Here is a 17627-nt window from a genome sequence, read left to right on the forward strand (position 1 = left end):
GAGTCTTAGTACCACGTAATTGCCCCAAAATTAGGTGACTATTTTTGGCAGAAGATTATATGGTCAAGAGATGTCTAGCTACCATGTAATGCCAAGTTTTGACATTGGAGCATTTTGGTTTCCAGGGGGAGACAGAATTGGAGACGCCCACATCAAAGGGTGCTGGAGAAAGAGGCTGGCTCTTCTTTTAAACAGCAATGACAGCAGGGTGAGCCCAGAGCAGCGAGAAGCTGAAGCACCACCCAAGATTCATCACTAATTTCTCCTTCCATGTTCAACAGGAAGCTAATACCATGAGTTGAACCTGCAAGCAGGAAGCGTTTGATTAACGATACAAGCAACCTTGGCTGAATGGAACAGGCAACTGAATACTCATTATAGAAGGATTTGGGCCGTACAGAAGGGCACTGCATATATTTTTTTAAGCATCATATGAAGTGATGCGTGGAATCTCTGTTTTGAATTTGTTTTGACGTATTGCAGAAAAGCAGTGCTTCAGCAGCACTAAGGCACTTTGCTGTGGATGCTGTTAACAGTAGCAACTTTGCATTTACCTCCTGAAACATTGACTGGAGAAGCTGTTCTCCTTACCCGCAAAACCAGGACTCCCATGTGAGTGACAGCCAAATTGATCTGGGTCCCTTCACCGTCACTGGCTGGATGGGGCCTGATCCCATACATCTCTAGCTTCCTCACTATGTCCAAGAGCTGCACATCTGATTCAGCAGGAGTTTTGCCTCTAGAAAGAAAAGATTAGTATTTCAGCACCACCATCAAGTAAAGGCTCATCCAGGGGATTCTCCCCCATCTCCACATTCAAATCCCCCATAGTCCAGATGTGTGGGGTGCTTTTCCTAACCATGAGTATCCTTGTTAGGAGTTGTTGTAGTCACTGATGATGATTAAATTTCTATACTGCCATTCATCTGAGGATCACAGGGTGGTTTACAAAATAAGAACACAGAAATATATATCATAATAACAAACAATAACAATACTCCCCACCACATTTTTGGTGTATTTTTGGTTTCTATGGAAGCTGCCCAGAGTGGCTGGGGAAACCCAGCCAATGGACGGGGTACAAATAATAATAATAATAATAATAATAATAATAATAATAATAATAACAACAATAATAATAATTACAGTTCAAAAGGCTACAGATAGTTTAATTAGCCAAAGGCCTAGGAGAAGAGGAAGGTTTTTGCCTTGTGCTTAAAGATACATAATGAAGGTGTCAGGCGAGCCTCCCTGGGGCAGAGCATGCCACGAACAGGGAGCCACTGCAGAGAAGGCCCTGTTCTTGTGTTGCCCCCCCTCCAGACCTCTTGTGGAGGAAGCACACCAAAAAGGGCCTCAGATGATGATCGCAGGGTCTGGGGTGGTTGTCAGATTTGGTCAGCAGACCTGGGTTCAAATCACCACTTGGCCTGTGAAGCTTAGTTGGAGACATTGGGTCAGTAACTCTCTCTCAGATTAACCCAGGCTGGTGGTATGGATAAATGAACACCACCATGAACATCACAGTGGAAATGTCAGACCTAAATGTGGGGAAGAACAAGCATCATCTCAACAACATTATGAAATGTAAAAACAAAACATCATTAAAGAACATCTCAGACTGCTGTTTTGATAGAAGAAAACACTTGATTGGCAAATATTCTGCAGAAGGCACAGAACAGGATATAAACACCATACAACTCCCTGAGAATCTGTGTTTTGTTTTGTTTCTTGTGTGTAGAGCTAGAAACTCACAGGGGCACACAAATAGCGTTTGCTGAGATTTCAGAAACCAAGAAAATAGTTGAATAATGTTTGTAGTGCTTGAAGGGGGAGGGCAGCTGCAGAATTCATTTGCCCAACTTATACAGTTTGTAGTATCCACATTTTCTTACACAGAATTTAAGTGCAGAAAACGGCAGCCATAGTGCTGCTTCCAGATTCTGTTCTGCCAAAGGTGAAAGTGACAAGTAGTTAAAAAACAAGGACTTACATATGTTTCTTGTGGTAATGCATGATCTTGTTCACCAAACACTCTTGGTTTAGTAAATATTTGTGCGTTTCCAGGTGCTTTTGATCCATTTCTTCGTGATAATCTCCCAGGGCCGCTGCAATGTGAAACCATATAAACTTAGGCTGCATACACACAAACTAGTTTATAGCACAAAAATATAGCTTGTTTCAATCTGGAATCATTCATGCTCGTCCTCATCATGCGGCTTTCCACCTGGGTGGTTGTGGCTGCTTGATGTGCACTTGAACACCCATGCCATTTCCTCTTTCCACACGCCCCAGGTGAATGAAGAAGGAAGTGGCAATTGCAGTCTTGGACTATGCCCACCCACAATGCCGTTGGGCAGGTGTGAATATGTCTCCCATTGCAGGGATTGCCAACATCTGCTTTCAAAATGGCATAATGCAGAATCAATCTACAATGAGCTTTTCTTTTCAATATGAAACTGGCTTCTCAAGAAGCACTTTTTAGTTGGAAAAATATATGCAATGAATTTAGATGATATGCAGACTACATGGAAGAAAGCAAGTGCTGCATCTTTGGAAGACCTTCAGTCACAGAGTCTACAGGCTTGTTGGAACTTTTTTTTTAACCCTAAACAACCAACCAGACCCAAGAAAGACAGTGGCTGGGCCTGGAACAAAATGCAAAATTGTGGTTCGGGATGTCAAATTCAGTTTCTCATTTTAGTTCAGTTCTCTACATTTTCACATTAGATTGCAAAGCTTTTTTTTTTTTTAAGTCCTAATGAAAATTAATCTGCCTCTTAATCCAAACTCCTCCTGGTATACACATTTACTCTGATATATACATTTTTGCAAGCATATCTGTTTGTTATTTTCATTAATGCATGCATCCTTATGCACACTGTTATGTAGTGAAGTTTCACCCTGGGCCAGCAGGGGGATACTGTAGATAGTTTTCACTCAGGTCTGTAGATAGTTTTCACTCAGGTCCACGTCAGTTATTTTAGGCGGGAAACTCTGGGTTGTTGTTGCTACAATGTTGACAGCCGGCTGCCTATAAAAGCAGGCCGGCTGAGCTGTTTGCTAGTCAGTTCTATTCCAGCTTACAAAATAAAGAGCTGCTTTGGAGAAATCGCTGTGTCGTCTGCTATGTCAACCCACAACTTAACACTGGCGACGAGGATGGGATCGATGGACATCAGAGCACAGCCAGATGCGGCCAGCCTCTGAACTGAGCTGAATCACTGAGCTGAATCACTGAGCAAAATCACTGAGCGAAATCACTGGACAGAACCAATTCAGAGCTGACTGTTCTGGCTAGAGCACTGTGTTCCATCCATCGCCCTTCACGCCGGCATCGGAATCATGGCTTCACTTGTGCCTCTACCGCCGTTTGCGCCAGCCTCTGAATCATGGGACTCCTACCTCGCTCGGTTCAACTGCTACCTCCAAGCCAATGAGCTGACAGAAGTATCAAAGGAGCAGAAGTGGGGCCTATTCCTCAGCCTCTGTGGGCCTGAGGTGTTTGAGACGGCCCGAGCATTGGTTGCGCCTGAAGCAGTCCAGGCAACACCGCGGGACACGATCCAAGAGAAGCTCCGCAACCACTACGTACCAAAGCCGTCCAAGATTGCTGCCCGCCATGCATTCTACCACCGGAACAAGGCAGAGGGGGAGTCAATCAACAACTACACCACCGCCCTGTGACAGGCTGCAATGCACTGCGACTTCCGAGACTTAGACGATGCCCTAATGGATCAAATCGTCTGCGGGGTCCAGGACACCCATCTGCAACGGCGTCTCCTCGCCAAGCCAGACCTCACGCTACAGAAAGCCATTGAGGAGGCTGTGGCCTCAGAAGCTGCTGAACGCTCCGCCCAGGAGATCCGCAAGTCCAGCAGCCCGCATCTTGATAGGAAGCCAATTCTGGTGCATCATGAAGAGGCCAGCAGTGATGAGGCATCCTCCAGTGAAGACGATGACGTGCACCAGACAAAGCGGGAGCGCAGGAAGTTCCAACAGAAGTCCAAGGGCCAACCAGAATGTGCCGGCTGCGGAGGCAACCATTCCCGTGCCAAGTGTCGATTCAGAGACACCATCTGTAGGAAGTGTTCCAGAAGGGGCCACATCGCTAAGGTCTGCCGATCGGCTCCGTCTGACACCCCCCCTTCACCGACTCGCAAGTCCAAGTCTTCACTCCAGTCTGCCAAGGAAAGTTGTTTCGCTCTCACCAACTGCCGCTGCCCGTCTGGAACCACGATTGGCCAAACCGACTCGCCTACGTGACGCAAGCTGAACGTCACAGTGCTCATTGAAGGAGCTCCATGTGACATGGAGATTGACACCGGGTCTGCCCTGACCATCGTGTCTTGGAGCACCATCAAAAGACTGGTACCCAGAGTGTCCAAAAGGCAACTCGACTCTCACCGCGTACACCTGAGAGACTACCAGGGAAACGACATTCCCGTGGTAGGCGTTGGCCAGTTCCGGATCGCCTTCAAGGATTTTTCGGGCCTGCTCTGGTTGGTGGTGGTCAAAGGTCAGCAGCCAAGCCTCCTAGGGCTAGACTGGTTTGATGCCCTCGGCCTGGAAGTCACCGGCATCAACTGCATCTCTAACGCAGAGACTGAGAGTCTGGTCAAAGACTTTGCCGAGGTTTTTGACGGCACCTTGGGGCAAAATACAGGTACGCCCATCTCCTTTAGCCTTGATCCACAAGTCGCCCCCATCAAGCTAAAGCCACGCCGGGTTCCCTTTGCTCTCAAGGCTAAGGTGGACGAACAACTGGACAAACTGATCACCCAAGGAGTTTTGGAGCCGGTTGACCACGCCAAGTGGGAAACCCCCATCATCACGCCTGTCAAGCCAGACGGGTCGGTGAGAATCTGCGCTGACTACAAGTGCACGATCAACAAGGCACTTCAGCAGCACGCTTATCCGGTTCCTGTTGTCCAACACCTGCTGCATTCCCTGGGTGAGGGTAAGGTCTTCGCTAAGCTGGACCTTGCCCAAGCCTATCAACAACTGCCCGTTGATGATGCCACTGCTGAAGCCCAGACGATCGTCACCCACCGAGGGGCATTCCGTTGCCGCCGGTTGCAGTTCGGGGTGAGTGTGGCTCCTGGCATCTTCCAAAGCCTTATGGAGCGTCTCCTGCAAGGGCTTCCGGGCGTGGTACCATATTTTGATGACGTCTTGGTATCCGCAGACTCACACCAGCAGCTGCTCGAGCGCCTCTGTGCCGTGCTGACCAGGTTCCAAGAGGCCGGGCTCAAGGTAAAGAGGGAGAAGTGCCAGATCACCGTTCCACAGGTAGAGTTCCTGGGCTATTTTATCGATGCCTCCGGCCTCCACTCGACCACATCCAAGATCCGCGCTATCCAGCAGGCCCCCATCCCAAAGAACAAGACGGAGTTGCAGGTGTTCCTGGGGCTGCTGAACTTTTATAACATGTTCCTGCCCCACAAAGCCACAGTGGCTGAGCCTCTTCACCGACTCCTTAGCACTAAGACGCCTTGGGCCTGGGGTCATCGGGAGACGGCGGCCTTCAACGCGGTCAAGGCTCTCCTTTCATCGGACTGGGTGCTGGTACAGTACAGTGAATCCAGGCCGCTGGTCCTTGCCTGCGACGCCTCACCTTTTGGCATCGGTGCTGTCCTTAGTCACCGTTTTCCAGATGGAAGAGAAGCACCGCTCGCCTACTTTTCCAGGACGCTATCTCCGACGGAACGGAATTACAGCCAGCTCGACAAGGAGGCACTGGCACTTGTGGCTGGAGTGAAGAGGTTCCATGAATACCTCTATGGCAGGACTTTTGACCTCATCACTGACCACAAGCCACTCCTGGGCCTCCTAGCCGGTGATCGTCCAACTCCACCGGTCCTCTCGCCACGCATGCTGCGATGGACTGTTTTCCTGGCTGCCTACCACTACCGGCTCGTCCATCGCCCAGGGAAATCGATGGGCCATGCCGACACCCTCAGCCGTTGCCCTCTTCCAGCATTTGTGGAAGACCCGGCTCCAGCTTCATCGCTCCTCCTGATTGAGGATCTTCCGGCAGCGCCTGTATCGGCTGCCACTGTGGCCTCCGTGTCTGCCCAGGATCGCACCATCAGCCGGGTGCTCAACTGGGTGTGGAGGGGGTGGCCACAAGGGCCTTTTGCATCGGAGTTCCAGCCCTTTGCAACCAGACAACATGAACTCTCGGCTCATCGCGGCTGTCTGCTGTGGGGAGACCGCGTTGTGATTCCCCAGGGACTCCGTCAGCGCATCCTGGAGGCTCTGCACGTTGGCCCACCCGGGAATTGTCAAAATGAAGGCGTTGGCTCGGTGTTACGTCTGGTGGCCTAATATGGACGATGCCATCACTGCCTGGGTGTCCGCCTGTCACCCTTGTAAAGAAGCTGGTAAAATGCGGTCTTGACTATGCTACCACTCAGTGGATTTGTAACTGGCTGACTGACCGAACCCAAAGGGTGCTCATCAATGGTCCCTCTTCATCCTGGAGAAGAGTGACTAGTGGGGTGCCACAGGGTTCTGTCTTGGGCCCGGTCTTATTCAACATCTTTATCAACAACTTGGATGATGGACTCAAGGGCATCCTGATCAAATTTGCAGATGACACCAAACTGGGAGGGGTGGCTAACACCCCAGAGGACAGGATCACACTTCAAAACGACCTTGACAGATTAGAGAACTGGGCCAAAAGAAACAAGATGAATGTTAACAGGGAGAAATGTAAAGTATTGCACTTGGGCAAAAAAAATGAGAGGCACAAATACAAGATGGGTGACACCGGGCTTGAGAGCAGTACATGTGAAAAGGATCTAGGAGTCTTGGTTGACCACAAACTTGACATGAGCCAACAGAGTGACGCGGCAGCTAAAAAAGCCAATGCAATTCTGGGCTGCATCAATAGGAGTATAGCATCTAGATCAAGGGAAGTAATAGTGCCACTGTATTTTGCTCTGGTCAGACCTAACTTGGAGTACTGTGTCCAGTTCTGGGCACCACAGTTCAAGAAGGACACTGACAAACTGGAACGTATCCAGAGGAGGGCAACCAAAATGGTCAAAGGCCTGGAAACGATGCCTTATGAGGAACGGCTAAGGGAGCTGGGCATGTTTAGCCTGGAGAAGAGGAGGTTAAGGGGTGATATGATAGCCATGTTCAAATATATAAAAGGATGTCACATAGAGGAGGGAGAAAGGTTGTTTTCTGCTGCTCCAGAGAAGCGGACACGGAGCAATGGTTCGAAACTACAAGAAAAAAGATTCCACCTAAACATTAGGAAGAACTTCCTGACAGTAAGAGCTGTTCGACAGTGGAATTTGCTGCCAAGGAGTGTGGTGGAGTCTCCTTCTTTGGAGGTCTTTAAGCAGAGGCTTGACAATAATAATAATAATAAATTTTATTTATATCCCGCCCTCCCCCAGCTGAAGCTGACCATATGTCAGGAGTGCTCTGATGGTGTTTCCTGCTTGGCAGGGGGTTGGACTCGATGGCCCTTGTGGTCTCTTCCAACTCTATGATTCTATGATTCTATTCTATGATTCTATGATTCTAAGCGTGCCAAGAGTCGAGGCCTGCACCACCGGCAAGTAAGGGACACACCTGGGAGACGCCAAAGACACCCTGGTCGAGGGTGCACATCGATCTGGCTGGCCCCTTTCACGGCCGGACCTTTATGGTAGTGGTGGACGCCTATTCCAAATGGCTGGAGGTGGCCCTGATGCCCTCCACCACTACCGAGGCCGTCATCCGGGTGCTGCGAGGCCTGTTTGCAACGCATGGGTGTCCTGATGTCCTTGTCTCCGACAACGGACCGCAGTTCACGTCAGGCACGTTTGAGCGGTATCTTTTGGGACTGGGCATCCGCCATGCCCTAACGGCAGCCTTTCATCCATCCAGCAATGGACAAGCGGAGAGAATGGTGCGCTTGGCAAAAGAGGCACTGGCACGCCTGGACCGGGGAGACTGGCACAAGCGGGTCGCCGAATACTTGTTCGTGCAACACATCACCCCTCATGCGGCCACAGGGCGGAGTCCTGCTGAACTGCTTATGGGCCGCCGCCTCATGTCACCGCTCGACCGGCTACACCCGGACTTTGCCGTGGCTGAACCCCCAGGCTGTGCCAACGCGCCACGGTCATTTGTCCCAGGAAACCAGGTCTTTGCCCGGAACTATGTGGGGGACATTCCTTGGGTGCCAGCCACAGTAGTGGGAGTCACTGGACCTCGCTCGTACCAGGTGGCACTCGAAGACGGACGCTTGTGGCGCTGGCACATAGACCAGCTTAGGCGCAGGGTTGGGGACTTGGACACTACCGTGGTGCCCCCAACTGCGCCTGTGGCTCCAGAAGAGACACTTACAGATGGCGAGGCTCCACCTACACCTCCCTCGCAAACTGCGAGCGTGGAGCCGAACCAAGCCGCTTCAGAGGGTCTGCCAGACTTACCACAGACTCAGACCACTCCACTTGCGGAGGCTCCACCCACAGCAGCGGATCCAGGGAATTTGGTTTCAATGCCACCTAGGGTCGCACCACAGCCTCAGCAAGAACTGTGTGGCCCTCCGGACTTGGCTACCAGTCCCTGGCGGTCTGGCAGAGTTTCCAAGCGTCCAACTTATTTAAAGGACTATGTTGTTGGACATGTATCACTGTTGGTCTAAGTATGGGAAATGTAACCGATATGCTTTTGTGCCTAATTGAACCATTACGCGTAGTGCTGTATATAAGGAAACCATTACGATTGTAACTAACGCCTTATCTCGGTGGGGAGGGGTGTTATGTAGTGAAGTTTCACCCTGGGCCAGCAGGGGGATACTGTAGATAGTTTTCACTCAGGTCCACGTCAGTTATTTTAGGCGGGAAACTCTGGGTTGTTGTTGCTACAATGTTGACAGCCGGCTGCCTATAAAAGCAGGCCGGCTGAGCTGTTTGCTGGTCAGTTCTATTCCAGCTTACAAAATAAAGAGCTGCTTTGGAGAAATCGCTGTGTCGTCTGCTATGTCAACCCACAACTTAACACACACTTTCTCCTGCTATACATACTTTGGGGCACATTACAGTCTCACAAAATTCAGTGAAGCACAAATTGCAAAGGTCAGCAGCACTTCCATCCACATATTGTTTCAGGAGCTGCGAAGAGGAATTTCGACATGTTCAGCTTGCCATGCAAGGCTGAGAAAAGCTGAATGGCTCACATCTTACTCAACATTTGCAGGTTCAAGACCCCTGTGGAAACTTTTGCATTTTGTCAACCTCGTATAGACTTCTAAGTGATGTTCAGGCCAATGCTGTACGTACACTGCAAAAGGTGCGATACCATCAGGGCCGAGCTGTTATCGCTGCAAGGCAGTCTTCCACAGGCCAGATCCTTCTTGATTTGGAGAGTGAACAGGTATCTAAAAACCGTTTCAGAGATGTTACTGATAGGAAGACGATCCTCAAAATTTCCCTGCCCCAAAGGAAATGTGAGGGTAAGACCCTTTTCTAGTGGTCATGTGCCAAAACACACAAATACATACATGCATCAACCCTTGTTTATCTTGACTAAAACAATTCTGCAATTTATCAGGCATCATTCTGTATTCGTTAGATTCTGCCAGGCACCAAGACAGACTATGGGTCCATCTAGATAACAAAGGAAGTACAGTCATACCTCGGGTTAAAGATGCTTCAGGTTGAGCGTTTTCAGGTTGCATTCTCCAGCAACCCAGAAGTAATGGAATGGGTTACTTCCGGGTTTCGCCGCTTGCGCATGTGTAGATGCTCAAAATGATGTCACACGCATGCGCAGAAGTGGCGAATCGCGACCCATGCATGCGCAGATGCAGATTGTGTTCTGCTCAGGATGCGAATGGGGCTTTGGAACGGATCCCGTTCGCATCCAGAGGTACCACTGTAGCTCTGTGCCAGACGACAAATGGGTGGGGGCCCCTCCCTCAGCTCGCTGGGAGCTGGAAAGACAAAAGCCAGGGTGTAGAGTTGTGTTATGTGAGCTAAAAGCTGGAGACAAGGCAGCAGGCTGGGAAGGCAGAGAGTCAGAGCCATGCTTGATTTCCGCTTTAATCCAAGGGTGTGGCTATAGGAGAAGCAAGACCCTCTTGGAGTGTTAATGCTTTGAGCCTCTCTGTGGTAGGCTCAGGTTGCATATATGTGTAAATAAACCATATATCATAAAGACACCACAGTCTCTCATTCCAAAGGAAACTGAACCCTGGGTAAGTGCCTGGAACTCCTGGAATCTTGCACGGCTCTGAGATTGGGGTGGCAGGCGACAATATCAACCTGAACAACACGTCATCAGTAGAACCATGGTGACCAGTTTACAGGCCTTCAGGAATAGAGGATCTAATTTGTTTAATTTTTCTTAGATTCATGTGCAAGATTAAAAGGAAGATTCTCAAAGTATTCAGTACAAGTGTATCTGCATAAATTTGTTTATTGTCATTTGTTTATCTGTTCTTGCTGGGAAGACAGAATGGGCAAGGGAGTTAATTATCCATACCACTTAAGCCTTGTCTCCAAATGGCTCCACATCCTGGTTAACTGCTTTACCCCTCCCATCCAGCTTCTGCAGTCTCATTGGTTGCTATGCACTCTTTCAAAACTATCTTCAATATCTTGGATTTCTCTTTAAATGAAAGCTAAGGATCCTGCAGGATGCTGAACCCAATGCCTAGTCCCAGTTTCTGACTACTTGTTGTGCAATTGTGAAGCACAGATATGGCCCCCTTCCTGTGTAGGGGTTTGGGTCAGTGCATTCAAAGTCCTCTGTTGATTTTTACTGCACCTTTTACCAAGTTTACCAAGTTACTGCACCTTTTACCAACTTTAAGGACACTTGTGCTCATGGGGAGCAAAAATGCATGTAAAAGCCATTTTCAATAAAATTGTGATAGCCATTGCAATACAATGGGCACCATCCACGAGAAACTATGCTTATGCAAGCAGTTCTAAGTGTCCTGAAAACAGTAGTTATACTGACAGCAGCCAGTATGGTTTAGAGGTTAGAGTGTTGGACTAAGACCCTGGAGACAAGGGTTCAGATCCCCACCCAGTTATGAAGCCTTGAGCAACTTGGAGGAAATGTGGGATGTAAATATAATAAATCATTTTAATAATAAATAAATATTATCGTCACCATAGCTTCGTTGTCTCAAATGCAACAATACCTAGATGGGTATATATAGATATAAAATGAACAATGCAGCTATGTATTATTTAGACAATGCTCTCCAGATGTTTTGGATTACAAGTCCCATCAGCTCCATCCTGCCTTGCTGTACACAGGCTGGGGCTGGTCTGAGTTGCAGTCAAAAACATATGAAGGGGGCCAGGTTGGTAAAGGCTGATTTAGTGCTTTTGTGCAGCGTTCAAAACTCCCATTGTTCTAGGTGTGTTTTGCGACAAGGTATTTCATTAGCGCAAGCAGTTTCTGAGCTCTGGACGCAGTAATGCACCAAAGAGATTTCAGATTAAAACTGCAGAGTGGAAGCAAAGGAGGACCTTTTTCTGCCTCCCCACTTCCAGCCACTCTTTGAAGACTGGAGAAAAGGCCCTCTTAAGAATATTAGGGGGGTGGGCAGGGGAAGCATAGCTTTGTTTTTTTGCTGTCTTCAGATGTGAAAATTGAACATAATATTTTAGCTGCAGTTCATTCATTTTCACCTTTTATCCTTGTTATCAAAAAAGTACGCCTTGACATTCTGTTGTTGTGCCCATAACCCAGGTTTAAGGTGTCATTTAGCTCCTAGCTTTCATACCTCAAACGCTGCTTTTGCCAGTTACATAGGAGGTCAGGGAAAGGAACGTTTCGAATTATTTTAAGCATTTAATGAAGCCTCCATTCATAAAACCCCTAAATGAAATTATTTCTAAATGAAACAAATGCAAAAACAAAACCAAGAGGCTGTGTAAAAATAAAACATACCTTGTCAGCTCTTCTCTCAGATGGCCCGGATCCACTGGGAAAAATTTCACCATAAATTTGAAAAGAACCTCCTTAGGATCTTAAAACACAACATCTTCATAAGTTTGGTTTCAAAGGTCTGTCGGGAACATTTACAAATCTCTTCATTTGCACACAGCCTGCAGAATTAGGTTTTCTGAATGCTCTAGACAAGATGGAGACTAACTGTCCATCATCCCCATGTGCTGCACTGATTCCCCCATGGTTCTAAAATGCTACATCCAGGCATGGGAGACACCTGATCTGAGACAGAAATGAGGAACCTCTGGCCTCCATCCAGTGGGACATAGTGGTTAGCATTTTGGACTGTGACCTGGGAGACCTGTGCTGAGACCCCCCACCCAGCCATGAAGCTTACTAGGTGACCTTGGACCAGCAACTCTCAGCCTAACCTACCTCACAGGGTTGTTGTGAGCTCCTTGGAGGAAAAGGTGGGATATAAATGCAACAGGTAAATAAATGAAACCACCCCTATGTTGTCTGCAGAGGCAGCTGGGAGTTGGGGTCCAGCAACATCTAGAAGGCCACAGGTTCCCCAGTCTTGGCCTATGGAAACATTTCATGCCCAGAAAACAAAGGGACTATCAGATCTGGGCGCAACCAGAGACACATGGAAGATGCCTGCTGCAGATCCATCACTGTTTTAAAAAAGTCTAGTGTAGCTGCCCAGCCGCCAGGGTGAGGCAAATGCCCCAGGGGCAGCCGATCCCGATGTGAATCTTTATACAGGGCCGGCCCACACGTGAGGCAAGATAAGGCAAATGCCTCAGGTGGCAGGGTTTACTGGGCAGCCAATCCCAATGTCAATCTTTGTCTCTCCCCTGCACCCTGTTCCTGATGTAGATCTTTCCTCACCCCTTCTTCCTTGGCAAAAGGGGCTGGGGACACCATTTTGTGGTTCACCTCAGGTGCCCAAGTGTCTTGAGCCAGCTTTGCCAACCACCCAACAGCATTAGAGTTAGGGGGTTTCTTCATATTATATATTTTGGTAATGTTTCATGCTCCCCTCCCACAACTGCAATTCTGCAGAGTGGTTTAACAATCAATCCCTCTTCACAGGGAACTCTGGGAATTGCAGCTTTGGGAGGGGAATAGGAGCCTCCTAATGCACCCTCAACAAAGTACAGCTCCCCAAATTCTGTGGAGGAAGACATGGCTGTTTAAAGTGGTATCATAGTGCTTTAAAATGTGTGTTGTGGATGTGGCCTAGGTGCCACTGATGGGGAGAGGAGAAGGTGAGCCAGAAGAGCCCTGGATCAGTGCTCCATCTCCCTGCCATTCCTTGAGTGTTGCTTTAGAAAAGTATTTTTAAAATATATGCATAGATAACAAAAATACTTACTTTTAATCTGCTTTGTTATAGGCTTCAGAAGTTCCAGCCAGGCCTGTAGGAAGACAAAAGTGCAGCATAAAAGATATTGGGCTGATCCAGACCATCCAGGGCTGTGTACATACAATACATTTAAAGCACATGGTTTCTGCCAGAGAATCCTGGGAACCGTAGTTTGTTAAGGGTGCTGGGAATTCTTGGTTCGTGAGAAGTGAATTACAGTTCCCTGGATTCTTGGAGGGATGTGTGATTTAAATGTGCTTTAACTGTATTTTGTGTACACATCTACATATATTGTAAGTTCACTACATATATTGAAGTTCACTCCTAACAGAGCTACAGTTCCCAGTACCTGTAACAAACTAGAGTTCCCCGGGTTCTTGGGTGGGTGTGCTTTTAAATGTGTGGTGTTTACACAGCTGTAACAACAGTGCCCTCCCTGCAAATGGAACATAAATGCTTCAGGAAGGTAGGGGGCCTCTGGCTATGCTGGTTGTCTAGTTTCAGCTATATTTTAACAGAGCTTTAAAAAATTTTGTTAAGCCATCTTTACACTTGATTGTGAAGTGGTACAGTCTGTCCAACCACATCAGGACTCTACCATCTCATTCTGCTGCATGCATAGACTCATCAGCCCCTGGCAGCTGAAGAACAATGCAGCCCAGTTAATCGGCTTCCTGATGGATATCCTTGAGTGATGCTCCTTGAATGGCTTCTGAGGAGGAAAAACAGCCTTTCAGCAGACAGGCAGAGACTCACTGCTTTTGCTCCTTATAAATGCAGAGCCCTGTTTTTACCCGCACTGCACTCCAGCAAGTTAATGAAGCAAAGAGAAGTCAATGGCCTCCATTGTTGTCTTTATGATGCAGAGCTGGGCCACTGATGCTCTGAGCCACTTAGATTCCCTGCTTCTCCCTCTCCGCCTCCAAACCTGGATTTCCCTTCTGGAGACTGGGGTCTGTTTGGCTGAGACAGAATTTTCACCAGTGGGAAAGAAAAGGGAGCAAAAACAACACAGCCTTGGCTGCTTGTGTGCATCTTTCTTTGTGTGGCTGGGGAGCCATTTCAAATGGAGTACACTTTAAATAGCTCTGCTTAGAAAGCAAAGAGGCCAGGCAGAGCCTCCCCCATCCACAAAGTCGATTGTACCTCCGGCACTGATTCCAAAAGAAGCACATTTAGGAAGGCTAGCAGAAAGCTTGTGTTTATGTATGTTAAAACAACAACATCACACCCTCCAACATTTCTCTGATAAAAATAGGGACACCCTATATTATTATTATTATTATTATTACTACTACTACTACTACTACTACTACTACTTTGTTGTTGTTGTTGTTTAGTCGTTTAGTCGTGTCCGACTCTTCGTGACCCCATGGACCAGAGAACGCCAGGCACTCCTGTCCTCCACTGCCCCCCGCAGCTTGGTCAGACTCATGCTGGTAACCTCGAAAACACTATCCAACCATCTCGTCCTCTGTCGCCCCCTTCTCCTTGTGCCCTCCATCTTTCCCAACATCAGGGTCTTCTCCAGGGAGTCTTCTCTTCTCATGAGGTGGCCAAAGTACTGGAGCCTCAGCTTCAATCTGTCCTTCCAGTGAGCACTCAGGGCTGATTTCCTTCAGAATGGAGAGGTTTGATCTTCTTGCAGTCCATGGGACTCTCAAGAGTCTCCTCCAGCACCATAATTCAAAAGCATCAATTCTTCGGCGATCAGCCTTCTTTATGGTCCAGCTCTCACTTCCATACATCACTACTGGGAAAACCATAGCTTTAACTATATGGACCTTTGTTGGCAAGGTGATGTCTCTACTTCTCAAGATGCTGTCTAGGCCTGTCATTGCCCTTCTCCCAAGAAGCAGGCGTCTTTTAATTTCGTGGCTGCTGTCACCATCTGCAGTGATCATGGAGCCCAAGAAAGTAAAATCTCTCACTGCCTCCATTTCTTCCCCTTCTATTTGCCAGGAGGTGATGGGACCAGTAGCCATGATCTTCGTTTTTTTGATGTTGAGCTTCAGACCATATTTTGCACTCTCCTCTTTCACCCTCAATAAAAGGTTCTTTAATTCCTCCTCACTTTCTGCCATCAAGGTTGTGTCATCTGCATATCTGAGGTTGTTGATATTTCTTCCGGCAATCTTAATTCCGGCTAGGGATTCATCCAGCCCAGCCTTTCGCATGATGAATTCTGCATATAAGTTAAATAAGCAGGGAGACAAAATGCAGCCTTGTCGTACTCCTTTCCCAATTTTGAACCAGTCAGTTGTTCCATATCCAGTTCTAACTGTAGCTTCTTGTCCCACATAGAGATTTCTCAGGAGACAGATGAGGTGATCAGGCACTCCCATTTCTTTAAGAACTTGCCATAGTTTGCCATGGTCGACACAGTCAAAGGCTTTTGCATAGTCAATGAAGCAGAAGTAAATGTCTTTCTGGAACTCTCTAGCTTTCTCCATAATCCAGCGCATGTTTGCAATTTGGTCTCTGGTTCCTCTGCCTCTTCTAAATCCAGCTTGCACTTCTGGGAGTTCTCGGTCCACATACTGCTTGAGCCTTCCTTGTAGAATTTTAAGCATAACCTTGCTAGCGTGAGAAATTAGTGCAATTGTGCGATAGTTGGAGCATTCTTTGGCACTGCCCTTCTTTGGGATTGGGATGTAGACTGATCTTCTCCAATCTTCTGGCCACTGCTGAGTTTTCCAAACTTGCTGGCATATTGAGTGTTGCACCTTAACAGCATCATCTTTTAAAATTTTAAATAGTTCAGCTGGAATACCATCACTTCCACTGGCCTTGTTATTTGCAGTGCTTTCTAAGGCCCATTTGACTTCACTCGCCAGGATGTCTGGCTCAAGGTCAGCAACCACACTACCTGGGGTATATGAGACATCCGTTTCTTTCTGGTATAATTCCTCTGTGTATTCTTGCCACCTCTTCTTGATGTCTTCTGCTTCTGTTAGGTCCTTTCCACTTTTGTCCTTTATTATGGAAATCTTTGTACGAAATGTTCCTTTCATATCTCCAATTTTCTTGAACAGATCTCTGGTTCTTCCCATTCTATTGCTTTCCTCTATTTCTTTGCATTGCTTGTTTAAGAAGGTCTTCTTGTCTCTCCTTGCTATTCTTTGGAAATCTGCATTCAATTTCCTGTATGTTTCACGATCTCCCTTGCATTTTGCTTGCCTTCTCTCCCCCGCTATTTGTAAGGCCTCATTGGACAGCCACTTTGCTTTCTTGCATTTCCTTTTCATTGGGATGGTTTTCGTTGCTGCCTCCTGTATAATGTTACGAGCCTCCATCCATAGTTCTTCAGGCACTCTGTCCACCAAATCTAAATCCTTAAAGCTGTTCCTCACTTCCACTGTGTATTCATAAGGGATTTGACTTAGATTGTATCTTACCGGCCCAGTGGTTTTTCCTACTTTCTTCAGTTTAAGCTTGAATTTTGCTATAAGAAGCTGATGATCTGAGCCACAGTCAGCTCCAGGTCTTGTTTTTGCTGACTGTATAGAGCTTCTCCATCTTTGGCTGCAGAGAATATAATCAATCTGATTTCGATGCTGCCCATCTGGTGATGTCCATGTGTAGAGTCGTCTCTTGTGTTGTTGGAAAAGCGTGTTTGTGATGACCAGCTTATTCTCTTGACAGAACTCTATTAGCCTTTGCCCTGCTTCGTTTTGATCTCCAAGGCCAAACTTGCCAGTTGTTCCTTTTATCTCTTGACTCCCTACTTTAGCATTCCAATCCCCTATAATGAGAAGAACATCCTTCTTTGGTGTCACTTCTATAAGGTGTTGTAAGTCTTCATAGAATTGGTCAATTTCAGTTTCTTCAGCACCAGTAGTCGGTGCATAAACTTGGATTACTGTGATGTTAAAAGGTCTGCCTTGGATTTGTATCAAGATCATTCTATCATTTTTGAGATTGCATCCCAGTACAGCTTTTGCCACTCTTTTGTTGACTATGAGGGCCACTCCATTTCTTTTACGGGTTTCTTGCCCACAGTAGTAGATATGATGGTCATCCGAACTGAATTCACCCATTCCCGTCCATTTTAGTTCACTGATGCCCAGGATGTACCCTGCCCATCTAACTCGGTTGCCCCAGCCACTCTGACTGGGCCGCTTCCAACATATATAAAGACATAATAAAACATGAAACATTTAAAAACTTCCCTATACAGGGCAGCCTTCAGATGCCTCAGGGGTTGGATAATGTATTCCCCACTCAGCATGTTGGCCCCATATATAATTATAGCTGTGGTTTGCAGTGGCGACCCTTGGAAGCTGTAGGATTACTTAGGAGGTGCTAAGAGGCAAGGGGCAGCTGAGGAGCTGGC

At 47.4% G+C, this 17627-nt stretch overlaps 1 protein-coding gene across 2 annotated transcripts in view; it reads right to left on the bottom strand.

Annotated features, from left to right (window-relative positions):
* Nucleotides 1–17627, bottom strand: part of FRMD7 (FERM domain containing 7) — a 44949-nt gene that overhangs the window by 10152 nt on the left and 17170 nt on the right. The window contains exons 3-7 of one of the 2 annotated variants that reach the window (XM_079962789.1): nucleotides 13301–13343; nucleotides 11920–11953; nucleotides 9291–9388; nucleotides 1994–2108; nucleotides 592–739 (exon numbers count right to left, since the gene is read on the bottom strand). In XM_079962789.1, the coding sequence (XP_079818915.1) occupies nucleotides 592–739; nucleotides 1994–2108; nucleotides 9291–9388; nucleotides 11920–11953; nucleotides 13301–13343 (438 nt within the window). Of the gene's footprint in view, nucleotides 1–591; nucleotides 740–1993; nucleotides 2109–9290; nucleotides 9389–11919; nucleotides 11999–13300; nucleotides 13344–17627 lie in introns of both variants that reach the window. The other variant, XM_079962788.1, reaches the window with a different exon arrangement.

This window comes from Podarcis cretensis (genome assembly GCF_951804945.1).
Source record: "Podarcis cretensis genome assembly, chromosome: Z".
NCBI classification, from domain to species: domain Eukaryota; kingdom Metazoa; phylum Chordata; class Lepidosauria; order Squamata; family Lacertidae; genus Podarcis; species Podarcis cretensis.